This window comes from Salvelinus fontinalis, chromosome 9 (assembly GCF_029448725.1).
Source record: "Salvelinus fontinalis isolate EN_2023a chromosome 9, ASM2944872v1, whole genome shotgun sequence".
Classification (NCBI taxonomy): Eukaryota; Metazoa; Chordata; class Actinopteri; order Salmoniformes; family Salmonidae; genus Salvelinus; species Salvelinus fontinalis.
The window spans coordinates 3,621,586-3,644,642 of NC_074673.1; the positions used below are offsets into that span (position 1 = coordinate 3,621,586).

The 23,057-nt window shown below is 46.2% G+C and overlaps 1 protein-coding gene across 1 annotated transcript in view; it reads left to right on the forward strand.

Moving 5' to 3' along the window:
- LOC129861909 (AT-rich interactive domain-containing protein 3B-like) overlaps nucleotides 1-15,805 on the forward strand; it is a 50,640-nt gene extending 34,835 nt beyond the window's left edge. The window contains exons 4-9 of the mRNA XM_055933093.1: nucleotides 903-975; nucleotides 11,792-11,975; nucleotides 12,280-12,539; nucleotides 12,906-13,175; nucleotides 14,800-14,895; nucleotides 15,069-15,805. Of these exons, the coding sequence (XP_055789068.1) occupies nucleotides 903-975; nucleotides 11,792-11,975; nucleotides 12,280-12,539; nucleotides 12,906-13,175; nucleotides 14,800-14,895; nucleotides 15,069-15,214 (1,029 nt within the window). The 3' untranslated portion in view covers nucleotides 15,215-15,805. The remainder of the gene's footprint in view (nucleotides 1-902; nucleotides 976-11,791; nucleotides 11,976-12,279; nucleotides 12,540-12,905; nucleotides 13,176-14,799; nucleotides 14,896-15,068) is intronic.
- Nucleotides 15,806-23,057: the final 7,252 nt, after the last annotated feature.

A 23,057-nucleotide genomic window follows, 5' to 3' on the forward strand; every position in this document is an offset into this window, starting at 1 on the left:
GGAAAGGGGGGGATACCTAGTCAGTTGTACAGGGAAAGGGGATACCTAGTCAGTTGTATAGGGAAAGGGGGATACCTAGTCAGTTGTACAGGGAAAGGGGATACCTAGTCAGTTGTATAGGGAAAGGGGGATACCTAGTCAGTTGTACAGGGAAAGGGGGATACCTAGTCAGTTGTTCAGGGAAAGGGGGATACCTAGTCAGTTGTATAGGGAAAGGGGGGGATACCTAGTCAGTTGTATCGGGAAAGGGGGGGATACCTAGTCAGTTGTATCGGGAAAGGGGGGGATACCTAGTCAGTTGTATAGGGAAAGGGGGGGATACCTAGTCAGTTGTATAGGGAAAGGGGGGATACCTAGTCAGTTGTATAGGGAAAGGGGGGGATACCTAGTCAGTTGTATCGGGAAAGGGGGGGATACCTAGTCAGTTGTACAGGGAAAGGGGGGGATACCTAGTCAGTTGTATAGGGAAAGGGGGGGATACCTAGTCAGTTGTACAACTGAATGCATTTAACTGAAATGTCTTCCACATTTAACCCAACCCCTCTGAATCAGAGAGGTGGGGGGGGGGGGGCTGCCTTAATTGACATCCACGTCATCGACACCCGGGGAACAGTGGGTTAACTGCCTTGCTCAGGGGGCAGAACAACAGATTTCTACCTTGTCAGCTCAGGGATTCGATCCAGCAACCTTTCGGTTACTGACCCAACGCTCCTACCCTCCGGGCTACCTGCCGCCCTGAGTCAAAATTTTCTCAATGGCCTGTGTGGACCTAACACTGGATAGTGGACGGGGTAGTATGTCTGAATCGCGAATACACATAGAATCATGTTTGGATGGTTATTAACTAAGTTATACAGTTGATTATAAACTTAGTTATTAACAAAGTCAATTTCCATCCCCAGCTGTATGAACTGGACAGTGACCCAAATCGGAAGGAGTTCCTTGATGAACTGTTTGTGTATATGCAGAAACGAGGTAAAGCTTCTTTGTTCTCTAAGCGTTGTACTGTAAAACCAGTTCTGCTGTAGTGGAAAGCAATTTCCTGTGATTCCTCACTTTTAGATTGTAATTGGTCCATTCTTTCCAACTTAGAATAATTTACCCACTAGCCCTCCCGCTGCCAACCTTGCTCCATATGTGTAAGTGGGTATGGAGGGGGAGAGGAGCAGGGATTTATGGAGAGGGGATGTTTGGGTTAAGGGGGCCTATGTCTGTTTTAGGCTTGATGGATAAATGAGCCTCTAGTTCAGGGCCCCTCCTTTTCTATCACATAATATGACTGACAGATTGTATGGAGATACAGTAAAAATGAATGTAAACAAATTGTCTTGTATTGCGGTGAATGAAACAGTGCTATTGTCCTCATCAACATGCTAGATATTTGACCTCTGGAGATGTATAAGTGGCAGGGTAGCCTAGTGGTTAGAGCATTGGGCTAGTAGCCGAAAGGTTACAAGTTCGAATCCCCGAGCTGACAAGGTACAAATCTGTCGTTCTGCCCCTGAACAAGGTAGTTAACCCACTGTTCCTAGGCTGTCAGTGAAAATAAGAATTTGTTCTTAACAGACTTGCCTGGTTAAATAAAGGTAAAATAAATAAAATAAGCATAGCTGAGAGAGCGTCAAGAGAGGAGAGACTATAGTCTATTAGTAGCTAGGTGTCCATCCAATTGGCGACCAGATTTTCAGGTAAATAAAAAAAAAAAATATCTGCATAAAACAATTGTGTGCATTTTCCCACCCGCTACGTTTCCATCAAACTGACTTATTGCGCATAAAAGGCTGAGCGTGATGACGTAGTGCACAGAACAATTACTTTTGCGCTTAAATTCCCATGTACCGAATATAAAATAAAAGTTAAATGGGTTTCACATTCGCATTGTCAAACTCTACTGATCATTTTGTCACAAAAACTGTTATATACAAATGCTATATACAAAAATATATACAAATGTGTTATATACAGATGCTCCTACTCTTGTCTTGGCATGTGAGCTCTAACCAACAGCTCACTGATACAGTGTGGGTAAGCTACCTACAGTGCCTTCAGAAAGTATTCACATCTTCATATTTTTTGTGGTGGCTGCATCATGTTATGGGTATGCTTGTCATAAGCAACAACCAACTTGACAGAGCTTGAAAATAATAATCATGTGCAAATATTGTACAATCCAGGTGTGGAAAGCTCTTAGAGATTTACCCAGAAAGACTCACAGCTGTAATCGTTGCCAAAGATGATTCAAACATTATTGTCCCAGAGGGGTGTGAATACTTATGTCATGTGATTTCGCAAGCTCCTCAGGCTTTTGGAGTTGCCTATACACGATCAAGCAAAATAATAGGCCTATACTTTAGGCTACAGTATTGCATGCTAAATGTTTCTGATCAGTGATTGATGAGCAAACAAATAGATTTAATTATACCACCTTCGCTTATTTGCCCAGCCATAGAATTAACCAAATATACAGATGGAGATTCAGTGAAATGAAATCACATTGTTGGTAATCAAGCCTACTACTGTTGTGTCGTCTACAAACTTGATGATTTGAGTTGGAGGCGTACATGGCCACGTAGTCATGGTTGAACAGGGAGTACAGGAGGGGGCTGAACACGTACCCTTGTGGGGCCCCAGTGTTGGGGATCAGTGGTGGAGATGTTGTTTCTTACCTTCACCACCTGGGGGCGGCCTGTCAGGAAGTCCAGGACCCAATTGCACAGGGCGGGGTTGAGACACAGGTCTTCAAGCTTACTGATGCGTTTGGAGGGTAATACGGTGTTGAATGCTGAGCTGTAGTAAATAAACAGCATTCTTACAAAAGGTATTCCTCTTGTCCAGATGGGATAGGGCAGTGTGGTGGCGATTGCATCGTCTGTGGACCTATTGGGGCAGTACGCAAATTGAAGTGGGTCTAGGGTGACAGGTAAGGTGGAGGTGATATGATCCTTGACTAGTCTCTCAAAGCACTTCATGATGACAGAAGTGAGTGCTACGGGGCGATAGTCATTTATTTCAGTTACCTTTGGGTTAACGCATTTAAATGTCTTACTCATGTCTGCCACGGTGAAGGAGAGCCCACAGTCCTTGGTAGCGGGCCGCGTCAGTGGCACTGTATTATCCTCAAAGCGGGCAAAGAAGGTGTTTAGTTTGTCTGGAAGCAAGACATCGGTGTCTGTGATGTGGCTGGTTTTCTTTTTGTAGTCTGTGATTGTCTGTAGACCCTGCCACATACGTCTCGTGTCTGAGCCGTTAAATTGCGACTCCACTTTGTCTCTATACCGACATTCACTTGTTTGATTTCCTTGTGGAGGGAATAACTACACTGTTTGTATTCGGCCATATTCCCAGTCACCTTTCCATGGTTAAATGCGGTGGTTTACGCTTTCAGTTTTGTGCGAATGCCGCCATCTATCCACGGTTTCTGGTTAGGGAAGGTTTTAATAGTCACAGTGGGTACATCATCTCCTATACACTTCTTTATGAACTCAGTCACCGTATCCGTGTATGCGTCTAGATTATTTACGCAAGCTAACCGGAACATATCCCAGTCCACGTGATCAAAACAATCTTGAAGCGTGGATTCCGATTGGTCAGCCCAGCGTTGAATTTCACGAAGCACGGGCACATCCTGTTTGAGTTTCTGCCTATAGGATGGGAGGAGCAAGATGGAGTCTTGGTCAGATTTACCAAAAGGACGACGGGGAAGGGCCTTTAAGCATTTCGGAAGTTTGAAAAGCGTCGAGAGTCTTAGTAGCGCTAGTAGGACAGTCAATATGAACTTCAGGAGCCTAGTCCTCCTCAGCCTAGTCTTTTTGCTTTGTTAAAATCCCCAGCGACAATAAATGCAGCCTCAGGATATGTGGTTTCCAGTTTGCATCAAGTCCAGTGAAGTTCTTTGAGGGACGCCGAGGTATCGACTTGAGGTGGGATGTAAACTGCAGTGGCGATGACGGAGGAGAAATCTCTTGGGAGATAATATAGTCGCCATTTAATTGTGATGTCTTCTAGGTCAGGTGAACAAAAGAACTTGAGTTCCTGTATGTTGTTACAATTACACCATGAGTCGTTAATCATGAAACATACATCCCTGCCCTTTTTCTTCCCGGAGAGATGTATATTTCTGTCGTCGCGACGCACAAAGAATCCTGGTGGCTGTACCAACTCTGACAGCATATCCCGAGAGAGCCATGTTTCCGTGAAACAGAGTATGTTACAATCCCTGATGTCTCTCTGGAAAGCAATCCTTGCCCTAATTTCATCTACCTTGTTATCTAGAGACTGAACATTAGCGAGTAATGTACTCGAAAGTGGTGGGTGGTGTGCGTGCCTCCGAAGTCTGACCAGAATGCCACTCCATCTTCCTCTTCTGCGGTGACATGGTTTTGTGTCAGCCTCTGGAATCTGTTCAAATGCCCTGGGTGGTTCGGACAAAGGATCCGCTTCGGGAAAGTCATATTCCTGGTCGTAGTGCTGGTAAGTGGATGTCGCTCTGATATCCAATAGTTCTTCTCCGGCTGTATGTAATAATTATTTGGGGGGCTTACAATGTAAAAAATAAATACTGCAGTTTCCTAAGGACTAGAAGCAAGGTGGCATTAGTGAGGTTGGCAACTGATGTTAGGTGATCAGGCCTGGCTCGTAGTCGGCATTCCAATTCATCCCAAATTGTTCGATGGGGTTGAAGTCAGGGCTCTGTGCAGGCCAGTCTTCCACCCCGATCTCGACAAACCATTTCTGTATGAACCTCGCTTTGTGCACGGAGGAATTGTCGTGCTGAAACAGGAAAGGGCCTTCCCCAAACTGTTACCACGATATGCACTCCAATAGTGAATGGAGGTCGCTTTCCCGCTGGTTCCTTTTTCAGGCTACTCCGGTTATTTCACTCCACGCATCAACCGCTGTTTGAGGAACATATACAGCCTCTTGCTGCATGACAGGTAATATTCCGCCCAAACTGTGTATGCCATGGACTCTCCAAACCTGTTCCTGCATTTCCCCAGTGCTTAATTTGGGAAACCTAGTGAAATACAACGGCACAATCATTATTTGAATACATTTTTTCTCGGTCTTGGGCTCGTAGGCCTATGCGTAGACATGAACTCTATGTGTACACATCAGCTATAATATGCTTATGGATGTTTTTGAATGAATCGTCCACCTTAGAAAGCGCCGTCCATTTCAATGTGTTAGGCTTTGAAACAACATCCACAGTGACCATGTTTTCCACTCTGTTTCAAACCTGTCGTTGAACTTCTTTCTTCACACTGATCCATCACAGTGAGGTGAACTTCTTTCTTCACACTGATCCATCACAGTGAGGTGAACTTCTTTCTTCACACTGATCCATCACAGTGAGGTGAACTTCTTTCTTCACACTGATCCATCACAGTGAGGTGAACTTCTTTCTTCACACTGATCCATCACAGTGAGGTGAACTTCTTTCTTCACACTGATCCATCACAGTGAGGTGAACTTCTTTCTTCACACTGATCCATCACAGTGAGGTGAACTTCTTTCTTCACACTGATCCATCACAGTGAGGTGAACTTCTTTCTTCACACTGATCCATCACAGTGAGGTGAACTTCTTTCTTCACACTGATCCATCACAGTGAGGTGAACTTCTTTCTTCACACTGATCCATCACAGTGAGGTGAACTTCTTTCTTCACACTGATCCATCACAGTGAGGTGAACTTCTTTCTTCACACTGATCCATCACAGTGAGGTGAGTTTTTAAAAGCACGTACTGTTTATGTTTGATGTGATTTTCCATTTAATTTGCATTGATGGCAGAGTGGTTAGAGGGACAATAGAGCCCTGAGTACCAGGCCATTAGGACCTGATGGAGGGACAATAGAGCCCTGAGTACCAGACCATTAGGACCTGATGGAGGGACAATAGAGCCCTGCGTACCAGACCATTAGGACCTGATGGAGGGACAATAGAGCCCTGAGTACCAGGCCATTAGTGACCTGATGGAGGGACAATAGAGCCCTGAGTACCAGACCATTAGGACCTGATGGAGGGACCATAGAGCCCTGAGTACCAGGCCTTTAGGACCTGATGGGGGGACCATAGAGCCCTGAGTACCAGACCATTAGGACCTGATGGAGGGACAATAGAGCCCTGAGTACCAGACCATTAGGACCTGATGGAGGGACAATAGAGCCCTGAGTACCAGGCCATTAGGACCTGATGGAGGGACAATAGAGCCCTGAGTACCAGACCATTAGGACCTGATGGAGGGACAATAGAGCCCTGAGTACCAGACCATTAGGACCTGATGGAGGGACAATAGAGCCCTGCGTACCAGACCATTAGGACCTGATGGAGGGACAATAGAGCCCTGAGTACCAGACCATTAGGACCTGATGGAGGGACAATAGAGCCCTGCGTACCAGACCATTAGGACCTGATGGAGGGACAATAGAGCCCTGAGTACCAGACCATTAGTGACCTGATGGAGGGACAATAGAGCCCTGAGTACCAGGCCATTAGGACCTGATGGAGGGACAATAGAGCCCTGCGTACCAGACCATTAGGACCTGATGGAGGGACAATAGAGCCCTGAGTACCAGACCATTAGTGACCTGATGGAGGGACAATAGAGCCCTGAGTACCAGGCCATTAGGACCTGATGGAGGGACCATAGAGCCCTGAGTACCAGAACATTAGGACCTGATGGAGGGACAATAGAGCCCTGAGTACCAGACCATTAGGACCTGATGGAGGGACAATAGAGCCCTGAGTACCAGACCATTAGGACCTGATGGAGGGACAATAGAGCCCTGCGTACCAGACCATTAGGACCTGATGGAGGGATAATAGAGCCCTGAGTACCAGGCCATTAGGACCTGATGGAGGGACAATAGAGCCCTGAGTACCAGGTCATTAGTGACCTGATGGAGGGACAATAGAGCCCTGAGTACCAGGTCATTAGGACCTGATGGAGGGACAATAGAGCCCTGAGTACCAGGCCATTAGGACCTGATGGAGGAACAATAGAGCCATGAGTACCAGACCATTAGGACCTGATGGAGGGACCATAGAGCCCTGAGTACCAGGCCATTAGGACCTGATGGGGGGACCATAGAGCCCTGAGTACCAGACCATTAGGACCTGATGGAGGGACAATAGAGCCCTGAGTACCAGACCATTAGGACCTGATGGAGGGACAATAGAGCCCTGTGTACCAGACCATTAGGACCTGATGGAGGGACAATAGAGACCTGAGTACCAGACCATTAGTGACCTGATGGAGGGACCATAGAGCCCTGAGTACCAGGCCTTTAGGACCTGATGGGGGGACCATAGAGCCCTGAGTACCAGACCATTAGGACCTGATGGAGGGACAATAGAGCCCTGAGTACCAGACCATTAGGACCTGATGGAGGGACAATAGAGCCCTGAGTACCAGGCCATTAGGACCTGATGGAGGGACAATAGAGCCCTGAGTACCAGGCCATTAGGACCTGATGGAGGGACAATAGAGCCCTGAGTACCAGGCCATTAGGACCTGATGGAGGGACAATAGAGCCCTGAGTACCAGGCCATTAGGACCTGATGGAGGGACAATAGAGCCCTGAGTACCAGGCCATTAGGACCTGATGGAGGGACAATAGAGCCCTGAGTACCAGGCCATTAGGACCTGATGGAGGGACAATAGAGCCCTGAGTACCAGGCCATTAGGACCTGATGGAGGGACAATAGAGCCCTGAGTACCAGGCCATAAGGACCTGATGGAGGGACAATAGAGCCCTGAGTACCAGGCCATTAGGACCTGATGGAGGGACAATAGAGCCCTGAGTACCAGGCCATTAGGACCTGATGGAGGAACAATAGAGCCCTGAGTACCAGACCATTAGTGACCTGATGGAGGGACAATAGAGCCTGTACAGAGTGCATGAGAGGAGATTACCGCAACTCAGCGGTCATGTGGAATTTTACTGCCCTTGGTGTGACCACCATGTGCCTCATGCAGCGTGACACATATCCTCCTCTTTGATCAGGCTGTTGATTTGTGGCCTGTGGAATGTTGTCCCACTCCTCTTCAACGGCTGTACAAAGTTGCTGGATATTGGCGGGAACTGGAACACACTGTCGTGTTCCAACAGGCTCAATGGGTGACATGTCTGGTGAGTATGCAGTCCATGGAAGAACTGGGACATTTTCAAATTCCAGGAATTGTGTACAGATCTTTGTGACATTGTTTACGTTGTCATGCTGAAACATGAAGTAATGGCGACGGATGAATGGTATAACAATGGGGTCACAGGATCTCATTGCTGTAATTTTGTGCATTCAAATTGTCATCGATAAAATGCAATTGTGTTTGTTGTCTGTAGTTTATGCCTGCCCCATACCATAACCCCACCACCACCATGGGACACTCTGTTCACAACGTAGACATCAGCAAACTGCTAGCCTACACAATGTCATACATGCTGTCTGTCTGCCATCTGCCCGGTACAATTGAAACCGGGATTCATCCGTGAAGGGCACACTTCTCCAGCCTGCCAGTGGCCATCGAAGGTGAGCATTTGCCACTGAAGTCGGTTACGACGCCAAACTGCAGTCAGATCAAGACCCTGGTGAGGACGACGAGCATGCAGGTGAGCTTCCCTGAGACGGTTTCTGACAGTGTGTGCAGAAATTCTTCAGTTGTGCAAACCCACAGTTTCATCAGCTGTCTGGGTAGCTGGTCTCAGACGATGCCACAGGTGATGAAGCCGGATGTGGAGGTCCTGGCCTGGCGTGGTTATATGCGATCTGCGGTTGTGAGGCCGGTTGGACGTACTGCCAAATTCTCTAAAACAACGTTGGAAGGCGGCTTTTGGTAGAGAAATGAACATTCAATTCCCTGGCAACAGCTCTGGTGGACATTGCAGTCAGCATGCTGCAACAATTGCACGTTCCCTAAAAACTTGAGACAACTGTGGCATTGTGTTGTGTGACACAACTGCACATTTTAGTGGCGTTTTATTGTCCCCAACACGAGGTGCACCTATGTCATGATCATGCTGTTTAATCAGCTTCTTGATATGCCACACCTGTCAGTTGGCTGGATTATCTTGGTACAGGAGAAATGCTCATTAACAGGGATATAAACAAATTTGTGCACAGAATTTGAGAGGTAAGCTTTTTGTGAGTATGGCACAATTTTTTTTCAGCTCACAAAACCAACACTTTACATGTTGCGTTTAAAAATATATATAATTGTTCAGTAGAACATTTTATTTTATTTATCCATTATTTAACTAGACAAGTCAGTTAAGAACAAATTCTTATTTACAATGACGGCTTACCAAAAGGCCTCCTGCGGGGCCAGGGGCCTGGAATTAAAATAAAAAATAAATACAATATAAATATAGGACAAAAGACACATCACAACAAGAGAGACAACACAACACTACATAAAGAGAGACCTAAGACCACAAAATAAGATGACAACATAGCAAGGCAGCAACACATGACAACAACATGGTAGCAACACAACATGGTAGCAACACAACATGGTAGCAGCACAACATGGTAGCAGCACAACATGGTAGCAGCACAACATGGTAGCAGCACAACATGGTAGCAACACATGACAACAACATGGTAGCAGCACAACATGGTAGCAGCACAACATGGTAGCAGCACAACATGGTAGCAGCACAACATGGTAGCAGCACAAAACATGGTAGCAACACAACATGGTAGCAGCACAACATGGTAGCAGCACAACATGGTAGCAGCACAACATGGTAGCAGCACAACATGGTAGCAACACAACATGGTAGCAACACAACATGGTAGCAGCACAACATGGTAGCAGCACAACATGGTAGCAGCACAACATGGTAGCAGCACAACATGGTAGCAGCACAACATGGTAGCAGCACAACATGGTAGCAACACAACATGGTAGCAGCACAACATGGTAGCAACACAACATGGTAGCAACACAACATGGTAGCAGCACAACATGGTAGCAGCACAACATGGTAGCAACACAACATGGTAGCAGCACAACATGGTAGTAGGACAACATGGTAGCAGCACAACATGGTAGCAACACATGACAACAACATGGTAGCAGCACAACATGGGAGCAGCACAACATGGTAGCAACACAACATGGTAGCAGCACAACATGGTAGCAACACAACATGGTAGTAGGACAACATGGTAGCAGAACAACATGGTAGCAACACATGACAACAACATGGTAGCAGCACAACATGGGAGCAGCACAACATGGTAGCAACACAACATGGTAGCAGCACAACATGGTAGCAACACAACATGGTAGCAGCACAACATGGTAGCAACACAACATGGTAGCAACACATGACAACAACATGGTAGCAACACAACATGGTAGCAGCACAAAACATGGTACAAACATTATTGGGCACAGACAACAGCACAAAGGTCAAGAAGGTAGAGACCAACATGCTGGCAAAATGTTCTGATCAGTGATAATAAATGAACTAGACAAGATAATCATGAGCAGCCCTTCCATTTACACTAGCTAACATTTCCACAACCCCAATTGTAGCCAAACCAATATCCAAATGGAGATTCAGTGAAAAGAAATATAAGAAAATCTGACATTGATTTATCAAGACAAGTCCCCACGCTTGTTTCAAAGCAGCGCGAAACGGTGCTGAAATAGTTGACCACGTGCGGGTAGGCTACTGCTTCAAGTCCTATTATAACGATTGGATGACTTTAGGAGATGCCTTAAAGCAACAATTTGATGCCTTCAATTGGATAAGCGTACTTTATTACAATAAATTCACTGATGTTATTTTGGGGCTTTGACCCTGGGTTAAATAGGTGTTAATTTGACATATTACTGTAGCTAGAGCAACAGACACTACTGTACAACCTACTGTGTTTTGGAAACATGAGCTGTCAGAATGTTATTTATGTTCAGTGTTATGAAGTCTGGCCTCATTTTAAATCAAATTCGACTGCCTAAATCTTGGCCGCATAGGCATTGAGTGACTCCTTCCATCTTGGATCTTTAGACTCATATAGAGCAAATATTAAACTGGGCATCTCCAGGCACTCTAGTCAACCGCATCCCCATCATGATACCTGCCACCATCTTGGATCTGTAGACATCTAGTTTCAATTCTTCTACCTCTTTCTCCAGGCACCCCGGTCAACCGCATCCCCCATCATGATACCTGCCACCATCTTGGATCTGTAGACATCTAGTTTCAATTCTTCTACCTCTTTCTCCAGGCACTCTAGTCAACCGCATCCCCCATCATGATATCTGCCACCATCTTGGATCTGTAGACATCTAGTTTCAATTCTTCTACCTCTTTCTCCAGGCACCCCGGTCAACCGCATCCCCCATCATGATATCTGCCACCATCTTGGATCTGTAGACATCTAGTTTCAGTTCTTCTACCTCTTTTTCCAGGCACCCCGGTCAACCGCATCCCCCATCATGATACCTGCCACCATCTTGGATCTGTAGACATCTAGTTTCAATTCTTCTACCTCTTTCTCCAGGCACTCTAGTCAACCGCATCCCCCATCATGATATCTGCCACCATCTTGGATCTGTAGACATCTAGTTTCAATTCTTCTACCTCTTTCTCCAGGCACCCCGGTCAACCGCATCCCCCATCATGATATCTGCCACCATCTTGGATCTGTAGACATCTAGTTTCAGTTCTTCTACCTCTTTTTCCAGGCACCCCGGTCAACCGCATCCCCCATCATGATATCTACCACCATCTTGGATCTGTAGACATCTAGTTTCATTTCTTCTACCTCTTTCTCCAGGCACCCCGGTCAACCGCATCCCCATCATGGCTAAGCAGATTCTGGACCTGTACATGCTCTACAAGCTGGTGACGGAGAATGGCGGCCTGGTGGAGGTCATTAACAAGAAGATCTGGAGAGAGATCACGAGAGGACTCAACCTGCCCACCTCCATCACCTCAGCAGCCTTCACCCTCCGCACACAGTGAGTCTTAAGCACCAAACAGAAGAAAATGCTGTGAAATTGAGTTATTAAACAGGGAGGTAATCCGTAAATGGGTCTTTGTGTTTAAAAAAAAAGGATTGGCCCGAGCAAGATTTCCTAATTTGTGGCGTAGATGTGCGCATCTTAAATTAAATGGGAAGCGAGCTAATTAGAGGTCAGCGAAGCTACACAGAACCTAGCTAGGCCAATCACCACATGATGGAAAAGTACTTCTAAATACAGAGAGAGAGAGAGAGAGAGAGAGAAAAAAATCCAACCACTGCCTCGTCCTACGTTCACCCAGGTATATGAAGTACCTGTACCCGTACGAGTGTGAGAAGAAGGGGCTGAGCTCTCCAGGCAAGCTCCAGGCTGCTATAGACGGTAACCGGAGGGAAGGCCGAAGACCCAGCTACAATAACAGCCTGTACCACTTCTCCCCCTCCACCGCCGCTGCCCACCCACACCACTCCCTCCTCTCTCCCTCCAAGATGCCCCACCACTCCTCAGCCGGTCACCACGGCCTGCACACCTCCCCCAGCCCATCTCTGAAGAGATCTGCAGGTGTTTAAGCGTTTTTTTTTTTTTAACACAAATGTTTTGATATGTAGTTAGGTGAACAACATGGATGATTTCCTGTCACCAACATGTGACTAACTTGTGATGGGCTACATTGTTCTGACACCACATTTATAGAAAATAAATGTGGTGTTATGGCGCCCTCTACTGTCAGATTTATTCAGACATGATCACTGACCATCCACATTGCATGCACCTGATAAGGAATTAAATGACTGACCATGTTTTTAAAATCTAATCTAATGGCCTTGTTTTGAAAACATTGTTAAATGTTGAATATTTCAAATGTTGACATTTGCGGTGTGACATTAATCTATGAAAAAAATACTCCCCCCATCTGTTCCCTCTCAGAGGAGATGTCGACCCCCATGCCACCAAGCCGTCTACCCATGACCAACGCTCTCTCCCTGGGGCAGCAGCATCTAGCTCAGGCCGCTACCCTGGAGCACCTCCGAGAGAAACTGGAGAGAGGAGGAGGAGAGGGCCCAGACAGGAAGATGGCTCGCTTGGTCATGGAGGAACAGCAGAGACTGATGCAACGGGCGTTCCAACATAACCTGTTGGCTATGGCCTCTCACTTCCACCCCGGCATGAAGCAACTCAACAACAACAACAGACACGGTCAGTACTAGGCTGGGTGTGTTGGCTACCAATTAGTTCAGTCAATCAAAAGTATTTATAAAGCTCTTCTTACATCAGCTGATGTCACAAAGTGCTGTACAGAAACCCAGCCTAAAACCCTCATACAGCAAGCAATGCAGGTGTAGAAGCACGGTGGCTAGGAAAAACTCCCTAGAAAGGCCAGAACCTAGGAAGAAACCTAGAGAGGAACCAGGCTATGAGGGGTGGCCAATCCTCTTCTGGCTGTGCCGGGTGGAGATTATAACAGTACATGGCCAAGATGTTCAAATGTTCATAGATGACCCGCAGGGTCAAATAATAATAATCACAGTGGTTGTCGAGGGTGCAACAGGTCAGCACCTCAGGAGTAAATGTCAGTTGGTTTTTCATAGCCGATCATATCTCTACCGCTGTAACGGTGTTCCTCCTCCCCTTCAACCGAAGAGGAGGAGTAGTGATTTGACCAAGGCGCAGCGGGTTGTGATGACATAATTTTAATAAAACAAGACGGGAAAAACACGAAACGAAACCACTTGAAATAATTAACAAAATAACAAAACAAATGTAGACAAACCTGAACTAATACGAACTTACATATAACACGAAGAACGCACGAACAGGGAAAATAGACTACACAAAAAGAACGATGTACAAACAAACCGAACAGTCCCGTATGGTGCGACAAACACTGACACAGGAGACAACCACCCACAAACAAACAGTGTGAACACACCTACCTTAATATGACTCTCAATCAGAGGAAATTAAAAACACCTGCCTCTAATTGAGAGCCATATCAGGTCACCCAAAACCAACATAGAAACAGAAAACATAGACTGCCCACCCACACCCACGTCCTGACCAACTAACACATACAAAACTAACAGAAACCAGGTCAGGAACGTGACAACCGCTCCTGCTGCCTCTAGAAAGTTGAAAACAGCAGGTCTGGGACAGGTAGCACGTCCGGTGAACAGGTCTGGGTTCCATAGCCGCAGGCAGAACAGTTGAAACTGGAGCAGCAGCACGGCCAGGTGGACTGGGGACAGCAAGGAGTCATCATGCCAGGTAGTCCTGAGGCATGGTCCTAGGGCTCAGGTCCTCCGAGAGAGAGAAAGAAAGAGACAATTAGAGAGAGCATACTTAAATTCACACAAGACACCGGATAAGACAGGAGAAGTACTCCAGATATAACAAACTGACCCTAGCCCCCCGACACATAAACTACTGCAGCATGAATACTGGAGGCTGAGACAGGAGGGGTCAGGAGACACTGTGGCCCCGTCCGACGATACCCCCGGACAGGGCCAAACAGGCAGGATATAACCTCACCCACTTTGCCAAAGCACAGCCCCCACTCCCACTTAAAGGGATATCTCCAACCACCAACTTACCATCCTGAGACAAGGCAGAGTATAGCCCACAAACCCAAGGGGGGGGGGCACCAACCCGGACAGGAAGATCACGTCAGTGACTCAACCCACTCAAGTGACGCACCTCTCCTAGGGACGGCATGGAAAAGCAATTAGTTAGTTGTCAAATTCTAGGGCTTACAATAGTCCGCTCTAACACATAATTGAATTGTAAACTTTTAACTCCTGACTGTATCTTTGTCCCACCTCAGAGAGTACTGCCAAGCAGGACCTGTCTCGTACTATCTCCAGTAACGGGGTTGACAGCATCAGTGTGTCTGTGGAGGTCAACGGAACATTCTATTCAGGTTAGTAAATGATGCTGCAATGTTTTTTAAATAAATAAAAAACTCTTGATACATTTTAGATCCGTCCATAAAGGATTGCTAGCCCTTTACTCCGTAAGGTCACTGTGACATTTTAACTTATCACACAGAGTCCCACTACTGACTACCAATTTGTGTTCTTGTCTCCCCTGTAGGAATGCTGTTTGCCCAGAACACTCCTAGTGCAGCCTCTGTGACGTCTGAGACCATGCCTCCTGCTGAACAGAGTGGTTGCGGTGTCCTCTCCCCCTCTCACAGCCCCTCCTCCTCTTCCTCCTCTTCCTCCAAGGGACCCAACTGACCGTAGTGTTCCAACACTGGACGCCACCAGTCTCTCTCTCCAGTATACTCATGTTATTCTACTGTCCTGTGTTAAGGACAAAACTGGTGTTCAATCAAATGACCTCTTCTCTGGTCAAACTGGACTAATCTGTGTTATGGGATGACAAAATAGGGTTTGGATTTGGAGAAAGTAAGTCATAAAAACAAATGTACATGTCAAGGTATTGAATGTACATTTCACTGTTGTCTCTAGTTAAATATCTACAACTACCACTTCCTCCATGTTCCTTCACTGAATACACATTTGTTTGCATAGAAAACAATGCATTCTGGGAAAATCTAATCTTACAGCCAGGTGAAGAAGCAACTTGAATTGTTTTTTTATTTTGGTATGTTTAATTAGTAGATGTTCTATTTTTTTTTCAATGTTTTTATATGATGATTATCATGTATTTTCATGTTATACTCATAATTGCTGTATTATTTCTGTATGTCAATTCATCGGCTTTGAACGCTACAGTGAAGAACTGTTTCCCATAGTGCCACATACGCAAACTGCTTGTGAACAGACTAATGAATTTAAATCAAGTAAAGAGGACTGAAGATTGGATTTTAGTTTTCTGATCAGGTTTAAACATTTTAGAAAAAAGCAAAAATCATGATAGCAAAGGTTTGTATAAAAGCAGGGTTAAAAAAATATATACTTTAAAAAAAATACTGTATGGTGATTGGCTATACTCCTGAGCTGATTTGTTGTCGCTACCTCATTGGTGGTTTGAACATTATAGTAGCCACCATCACTTCTGTTTACAAAATGTGTTATTATAACCATCAACCAGACAATATGGATGCCAATAAGGGCTCTCATTCATTTTAACTTTCCTGGGTGCTTGGTGGGTGGAGTCTACACCATCCTAAAGCGTGAGCTCCCCCAACTTGTTCACTCGCTGATGTAATCTATACACCTCTTACCTCATTTTGAAGGGGAAGTTCAGTATTTTACAAACTAACGTTAGGTGGTTCCTCACCCTGAAAGTCATCTATGGCCCCTGAGAAACTGTACTTTCAGGATGACGAACCATCGACCGTTAGTTTGTAAAATACTGAACTTGTCCTTTTTTAAAAATGGCTTTCCATTTCAGGAAGTAACTTTCTCAGGAACTCCTTATGGACCAGGGAGGACTCGGCACAGATCATATCAAACACCCAGAGAATGTGTCTTGAAAATACTCCTCAGGTAAAACATTCAGCATTCGTACAATGTGACACTGAAATTGAGTCTCTTTTGATGGTTTCCCTCATGACATCTGCGTCATGGAAGCTGGGTTGTGTTCATTTGGACAAAATGCTTTGAAACTGGAAGAGAAAAAGTTATGGGACAAGACCAGGGATTCTTGTTTGGTGCCTAATGAACACGACCCTGGAGTACTTATGACCCACTGGGCAGAACCATAAAACTCAGGGGATGAGCTAAGCTGTCTATCTTTCAGACCAGTCATTGGTCAGCGATCTTATTTAATATAATTGTATACGTACAATCACAGGGCGGGGGGGGGGGGGGGGGGGGCACAATCATAACGTGATAAAACCGTACTGAATGTTGTCGGCTCGCCACTTTCACTTTACAGAAGCAATCCGTCTGGTTTAACCAACAGTCATGTATATCTCACACAGAATGCCTCTCTAGCTGTACTATAGACAGACCAAAGGACCTGTTTCGTGTATTCGTGAGGAAACAAGTCGACTGGTTTTGTTTTGGGGGTGGGGGGGTATTTGTTTGCTCAATGTATTCTGATGTGGACAGGCGGAGGAACTAAATAAAACTCCTTGAGGAAATAAGTCTGGTGTAAAAATAGTTTTTTTTTCACTTAGTATTGTTATTCGTGTTTACGTAGTCTCTAGAGCTAACGCCTGGTTGGCCTTAATGCTTTTAACGAAGGCAGTTTATAAATGTTTATTAGCGCCTGACATAGATATGTGTGCTGATAATGCATTCTGAAGAGACTATCCATAAGGAGTGTTACTGATTAGACTGCAGTATATGAATTAGTGGCCAGTTGATGGTTGGCATTGCCTCCCGTACGGAGACTCTTATCCAGCGACATCTCTAGCAGAATGCTTCATCTCTTTCTCTGAGCTCTGTTTATTTCAAACGTGTTATTACTGTCTTATTACTGTGTTATTTAAACCGATCTAGATGAGCTTATTTAGAGTAACCTCACACAGAGAGCTTTTTAGTCGTGTTTTTTTTTTTAAAGTCAAATTGTGTGGTCGTGTTACCGTAACCTCACACACATACATCAACCTCCACAACATCTTAACGTGTGTGCGTCTGTGTGTGTGTGTGTGTGTGTGTGTGTGTGAGAGAGAGAGTATGTGTGAGAGAGAGATATGGGGAGAGTGTGTGGAATGTGAGCTTTACTTCCTGAACTCTGATGCATAAAAGATGGATGGCTGGGGACATGCTAGTGGAAGTGACCTCTTGTTGGCCGTAGGGATGAGGGATGGTGTGTGTATGTGGAGGGGCGGTGTAGCGTGTGTGTGAGGTCGGTACTAGTGACTCTGCTGTAATGGTATCTGGAGCACCGGTTTCATTCACCCTCTAACCTCCCTCTCCCGGCCCCTGCATCACTCACCGGGGAGGACTAACACCACAACAGACTGCTAAGTCTCTGTTGAAGAGGGAATTACCAAAGCCTGTATCATCTCTGGAATTACTGTCCTGTCTGAATTGAGTCTGGATCAGAGAATGTTGGAGAACTGAGAGAAGATTGACTAACCCATCGTTGAAGCATCACAGTTTTTATTTTGTTATCTCAATGCACAAAAGAAAGGGAATGAAACACAATGGAAGGGAGATGCACCAGGACAAATGGGAGATGCACCTTGACAAATGGGAGATGCACCTTGACAAATAGGAGATGCACCTTGACAAATAGGAGATGCACCGTGACAAATGGGAGATGCACCTTGACAAATGGGAGATGCACCTTGACAAATGGGAGATGCACCTTGACAAATGGGAGATGCACCGTGACAAATGGGAGATGCACCAGGACAAATAGGAGATGCACCTTGACAAATAGGAGATGCACCGTGACAAATGGGAGATGCACCTTGACAAATGGGAGATGCACCTTGACAAATGGGAGATGCACCTTGACAAATGGGAGATGCACCGTGACAAATGGGAGATGCACCGTGACAAATAGGAGATGCACCGTGACAAATAGGAGATGCACCGTGACAAATGGGAGATGCACCGTGACAAATGGGAGATGCACCGTGACAAATGGGAGATGCACCAGGACAAATGGGAGATGCACCCGGACAAATGGGAGATGCACCCGGACAAATGGGAGATGCACCTTGACAAATGGGAGATGCACCTTGACAAATGGGAGATGCACCTTGACAAATGGGAGATGCACCTTGACAAATGGGAGATGCACCTTGACAAATGGGAGATGCACCTTGACAAATGGGAGATGCACCTTGACAAATGGGAGATGCACCTTGACAAATGGGAGATGCACCTTGACAAATGGGAGATGCACCTTGACAAATGGGAGATGCACCAGGACAAATGGGAGATGCACCAGGACAAATGGGAGATGCACCTTGACAAATGGGAGATGCACCGTGACATTTACATTTTTTTTTACATTTTAGTCATTTAGCAGACGCTCTTATCCAGAGCGACTTACAGTAGAGTGCATACATTTTATTACATTTTACATATTACATTTTACATACTGAGAGAAGGATATCCCTACCGGCCTAACCCTCCCTAACCCGGACGACGCTATGCCAATTGTGCGTCGCCCCACGGACCTCCCGGTTGCGGCCGGCTGCGACAGAGCTTGGGCGCGAACCCAGCCCAGCCTGGGCGCGAACCCAGAGACTCTGGTGGCGCAGCTAGCACTGCGATGCAGTGCCCTAGACCACTGCGCCACCCGGGAGGACAAATGGTGACAAATGGGTGACGCACCGTGACAAATGGGAGATGCACCAGGACAAATAGGAGATGCACCAGGACAAATGGGAGATGCACCAGGACAAATGGGAGATGCACCTTGACAAATGGGAGATGCACCTTGACAAATGGGAGATGCACCAGGACAAATGGGAGATGCACCAGGACAAATGGGAGATGCACCTTGACAAATGGGAGATGCACCTTGACAAATGGGAGATGCACCTTGACAAATGGGAGATGCACCTTGACAAATGGGAGATGCACCTTGACAAATGGGAGATGCACCGTGACAAATGGGAGATGCACCTTGACAAATGGGAGATGCACCAGGACAAATGGGAGATGCACCTTGACAAATGGGAGATGCACCTTGACAAATGGGTGATGCACCGTGACAAATGGGAGATGCACCTTGACAAATGGGAGATGCACCTTGACAAATGGGAGATGCACCGTGACAAATGGGAGATGCACCAGGACAAATGGGAGATGCACTTTGACAAATGGGAGATGCACCCGGACAAATGGGAGATGCACCCGGACAAATGGGAGATGCACCTTGACAAATGGGAGATGCACCTTGACAAATGGGAGATGCACCTTGACAAATAGGAGATGCACCTTGACAAATAGGAGATGCACCTTGACAAATGGGAGATGCACCGTGACAAATAGGAGATGCACCTTGACAAATGGGAGATGCACCTTGACAAATGGGAGATGCACCAGGACGAATGGGAGATGCACCAGGACGAATGGGAGATGCACCAGGACGAATGGGAGATGCACCAGGACGAATGGGAGATGCACCAGGACGAATGGGAGATGCACCGGGACGAATGGGAGATGCACCGGGACAAATGGGAGATGCACCGGGACAAATGGGAGATGCACCGGGACAAATGGGAGATGCACCGGGACAAATGGGAGATGCACCTTGACAAATGGGAGATGCACCTTGACAAATGGGAGATGCACCTTGACAAATGGGAGATGCACCGTGACAAATGGGAGATGCACCTTGACAAATGGGAGATGCACCTTGACAAATGGGAGATGCACCTTGACAAATGGGAGATGCACCTTGACAAATGGGAGATGCACCTTGACAAATGGGAGATGCACCTTGACAAATGGGAGATGCACTTTGACAAATGGGAGATGCACCCGGACAAATGGGAGATGCACCTTGACAAATGGGAGATGCACCAGGACAAATGGGAGATGCACCTTGACAAATGGGAGATGCACCTTGACAAATGGGAGATGCACCTTGACAAATAGGAGATGCACCTTGACAAATGGGAGATGCACCTTGACAAATGGGAGATGCACCTTGACAAATGGGAGATGCACCAGGACAAATGGGAGATGCACCTTGACAAATGGGAGATGCACATTGACAAATGGGAGATGCACATTGACAAATGGGAGATGCACCTTGACAAATGGGAGATGCACCTTGACAAATGGGAGATGCACCTTGACAAATGGGAGATGCACCAGGACAAATGGGAGATGCACCTTGACAAATGGGAGATGCACCCGGACAAATGGGAGATGCACCCGGACAAATGGGAGATGCACCTTGACAAATGGGAGATGCACCTTGACAAATGGGAGATGCACCTTGACAAATGGGAGATGCACCAGGACAAATGGGAGATGCACCCGTACAAATGGGAGATGCACCTTGACAAATGGGAGATGCACCTTGACAAATCGGAGATGCACCCGGACAAATGGGAGATGCACCCTGACAAATGGGAGATGCACCTTGACAAATGGGAGATGCACCGTGACAAATGGGAGATGCACCGTGACAAATGGGAGATGCACCCGGACAAATGGGAGATGCACCCGGACAAATGGGAGATGCACCCGGACAAATGGGAGATGCACCCGGACAAATGGGAGATGCACCGTGACAAATGGGAGATGCACCGTGACAAATGGGAGATGCACCGTGACAAATGGGAGATGCACCGTGACAAATGGGAGATGCACCTTGACAAATGGGAGATGCACTTGGGGATGCTGATATAGGTACTGTACCATAGAAGACCCAAGCTGATTGGCACCAGTTGCATAATGTACCGGTTGGATCTTCCCGTCTACTGTCATGTCATCCAGACATCAAGGAGGACCCTGTGATGGTGTCGGACACAAACACAAATGTTTTTGTTTTTCTTTTCTATGTGACTTTCTCATGCGGTGAAAATAAAAGTGTTGAATTGAATTTGGCCGGGAACACAGAAAAAGGCATCGGTTTGGTCAGGAGGAGAGAAAGAGGCATCGGATTGGTCAGGAGCCCGAGAAAGAGGCATCGGATTGGTCAGGAGCCCGAGAAAGAGGCATCGGATTGGTCAGGAGGACAGAAAGGACCTCAAGGATCAAAACGCAGGCTCTTGGCAGAATGCCTCCTCCATCCTGACTGTTCTGGAGTCTGTGAACTGGAATGGATGTTTAGAAATGGAGTAGAGTACCTACCGGATTGAATTTAAAGCTCTTCTGTTTGCCGCACAGAATGACATATCCATCCCAAGCCGGTGGCCTTCTGGAGCCTGGGGACTGTATTCTGCTGTGGATGGTGTTTTTAGATACCTCATATCTAAAATCAGGATCTTTTCTGAACAGAATGTACCATCCATCCTAACTCTGCAATGAGTCGTGAACTCTTAGTCGTGAACTGAGAGTCCTAACTCTTAGTCGTGAACTGAGAGTCCTAACTCTTAGTCGTGAACTGAGAGTCCTAACTCTTAGTCGTGAACTGAGAGTCCTAACTCTTAGTCGTGAACTGAGAGTCCTAACTCTTAGTCGTGAACTGAGAGTCCTAACTCTTAGTCGTGAACTGAGAGTCCTAACTCTTAGTCGTGAACTGAGAGTCCTAACTCTTAGTCGTGAACTGAGAGTCCTAACTCTTAGTCGTGAACTGAGAGTCCTAACTCTTAGTCGTGAACTGAGAGTCCTAACTCTTAGTCGTGAACTGAGAGTCCTAACTCTTAGTCGTGAACTGAGAGAGTCCTAACTCTTAGTCGTGAACTGAGAGAGTCCTAACTCTTAGTCGTGAACTGGATCATGTCTGTTCAGATGGCGTGAACTCCGACTCCCACGCCGCATATTTCTGTGGAGCTTCCCTGTAGGGCCCTAGAGGATCACTGAAGACCAGCAATGTTGAGGCTCTCTGCTCCACTTGGAGCTGAAAGGAATACATCAAGTCCCACTAGGACTTATGGGAACCCTAGAGTGTCCCTTTACAACCACATAATCATCCTGAGTAGTCTTCTGGATACAGTATACTGGAGTAGGGGTTTAGCTATGGAGTAGTCTTCTGGATACAGTATACTGGAGTAGGAGTTTAGCTATGGAGTAGTCTTCTGGATACAGTATACTGGAGTAGGGGTTTAGCTATGGAGTAGTCTTCTGGATACAGTATACTGGATGGATTTGGGGTTTAGCTATGGAGTAGTCTTCTGGATACAGTATACTGGAGTAGGAGTTTAGCTATGGAGTAGTCTTCTGGATACAGTATACTGGATGGAGTTGTGGTTTAACTATGGAGTAGTCTTTAGAATCGAGTAACCTGGAGTAGAAGTTTAGCTATGGAGTAGTCTTCTGGATCGAGTAATCTGGAGTAGAAGTTTAGGTATGAAGTAGTCTTCTGGATCGAGTAATCTGGAGTAGAAGTTTAGCTATGGAGTAGCCTTCTGGATCAAGTAATCTGGAGTAGAAGTTTAGCTATGGAAAAAGCTCTATGGAGGTGTCTCTGGAGTCCCCAACCCTCTAGACAGGGTTGGGGACTGGGTAATAACTGATTACATGTCAAATATTGTCATCAGATTACAGGATATTTTATAAAAACGTAATGATTATGACTTGTTGG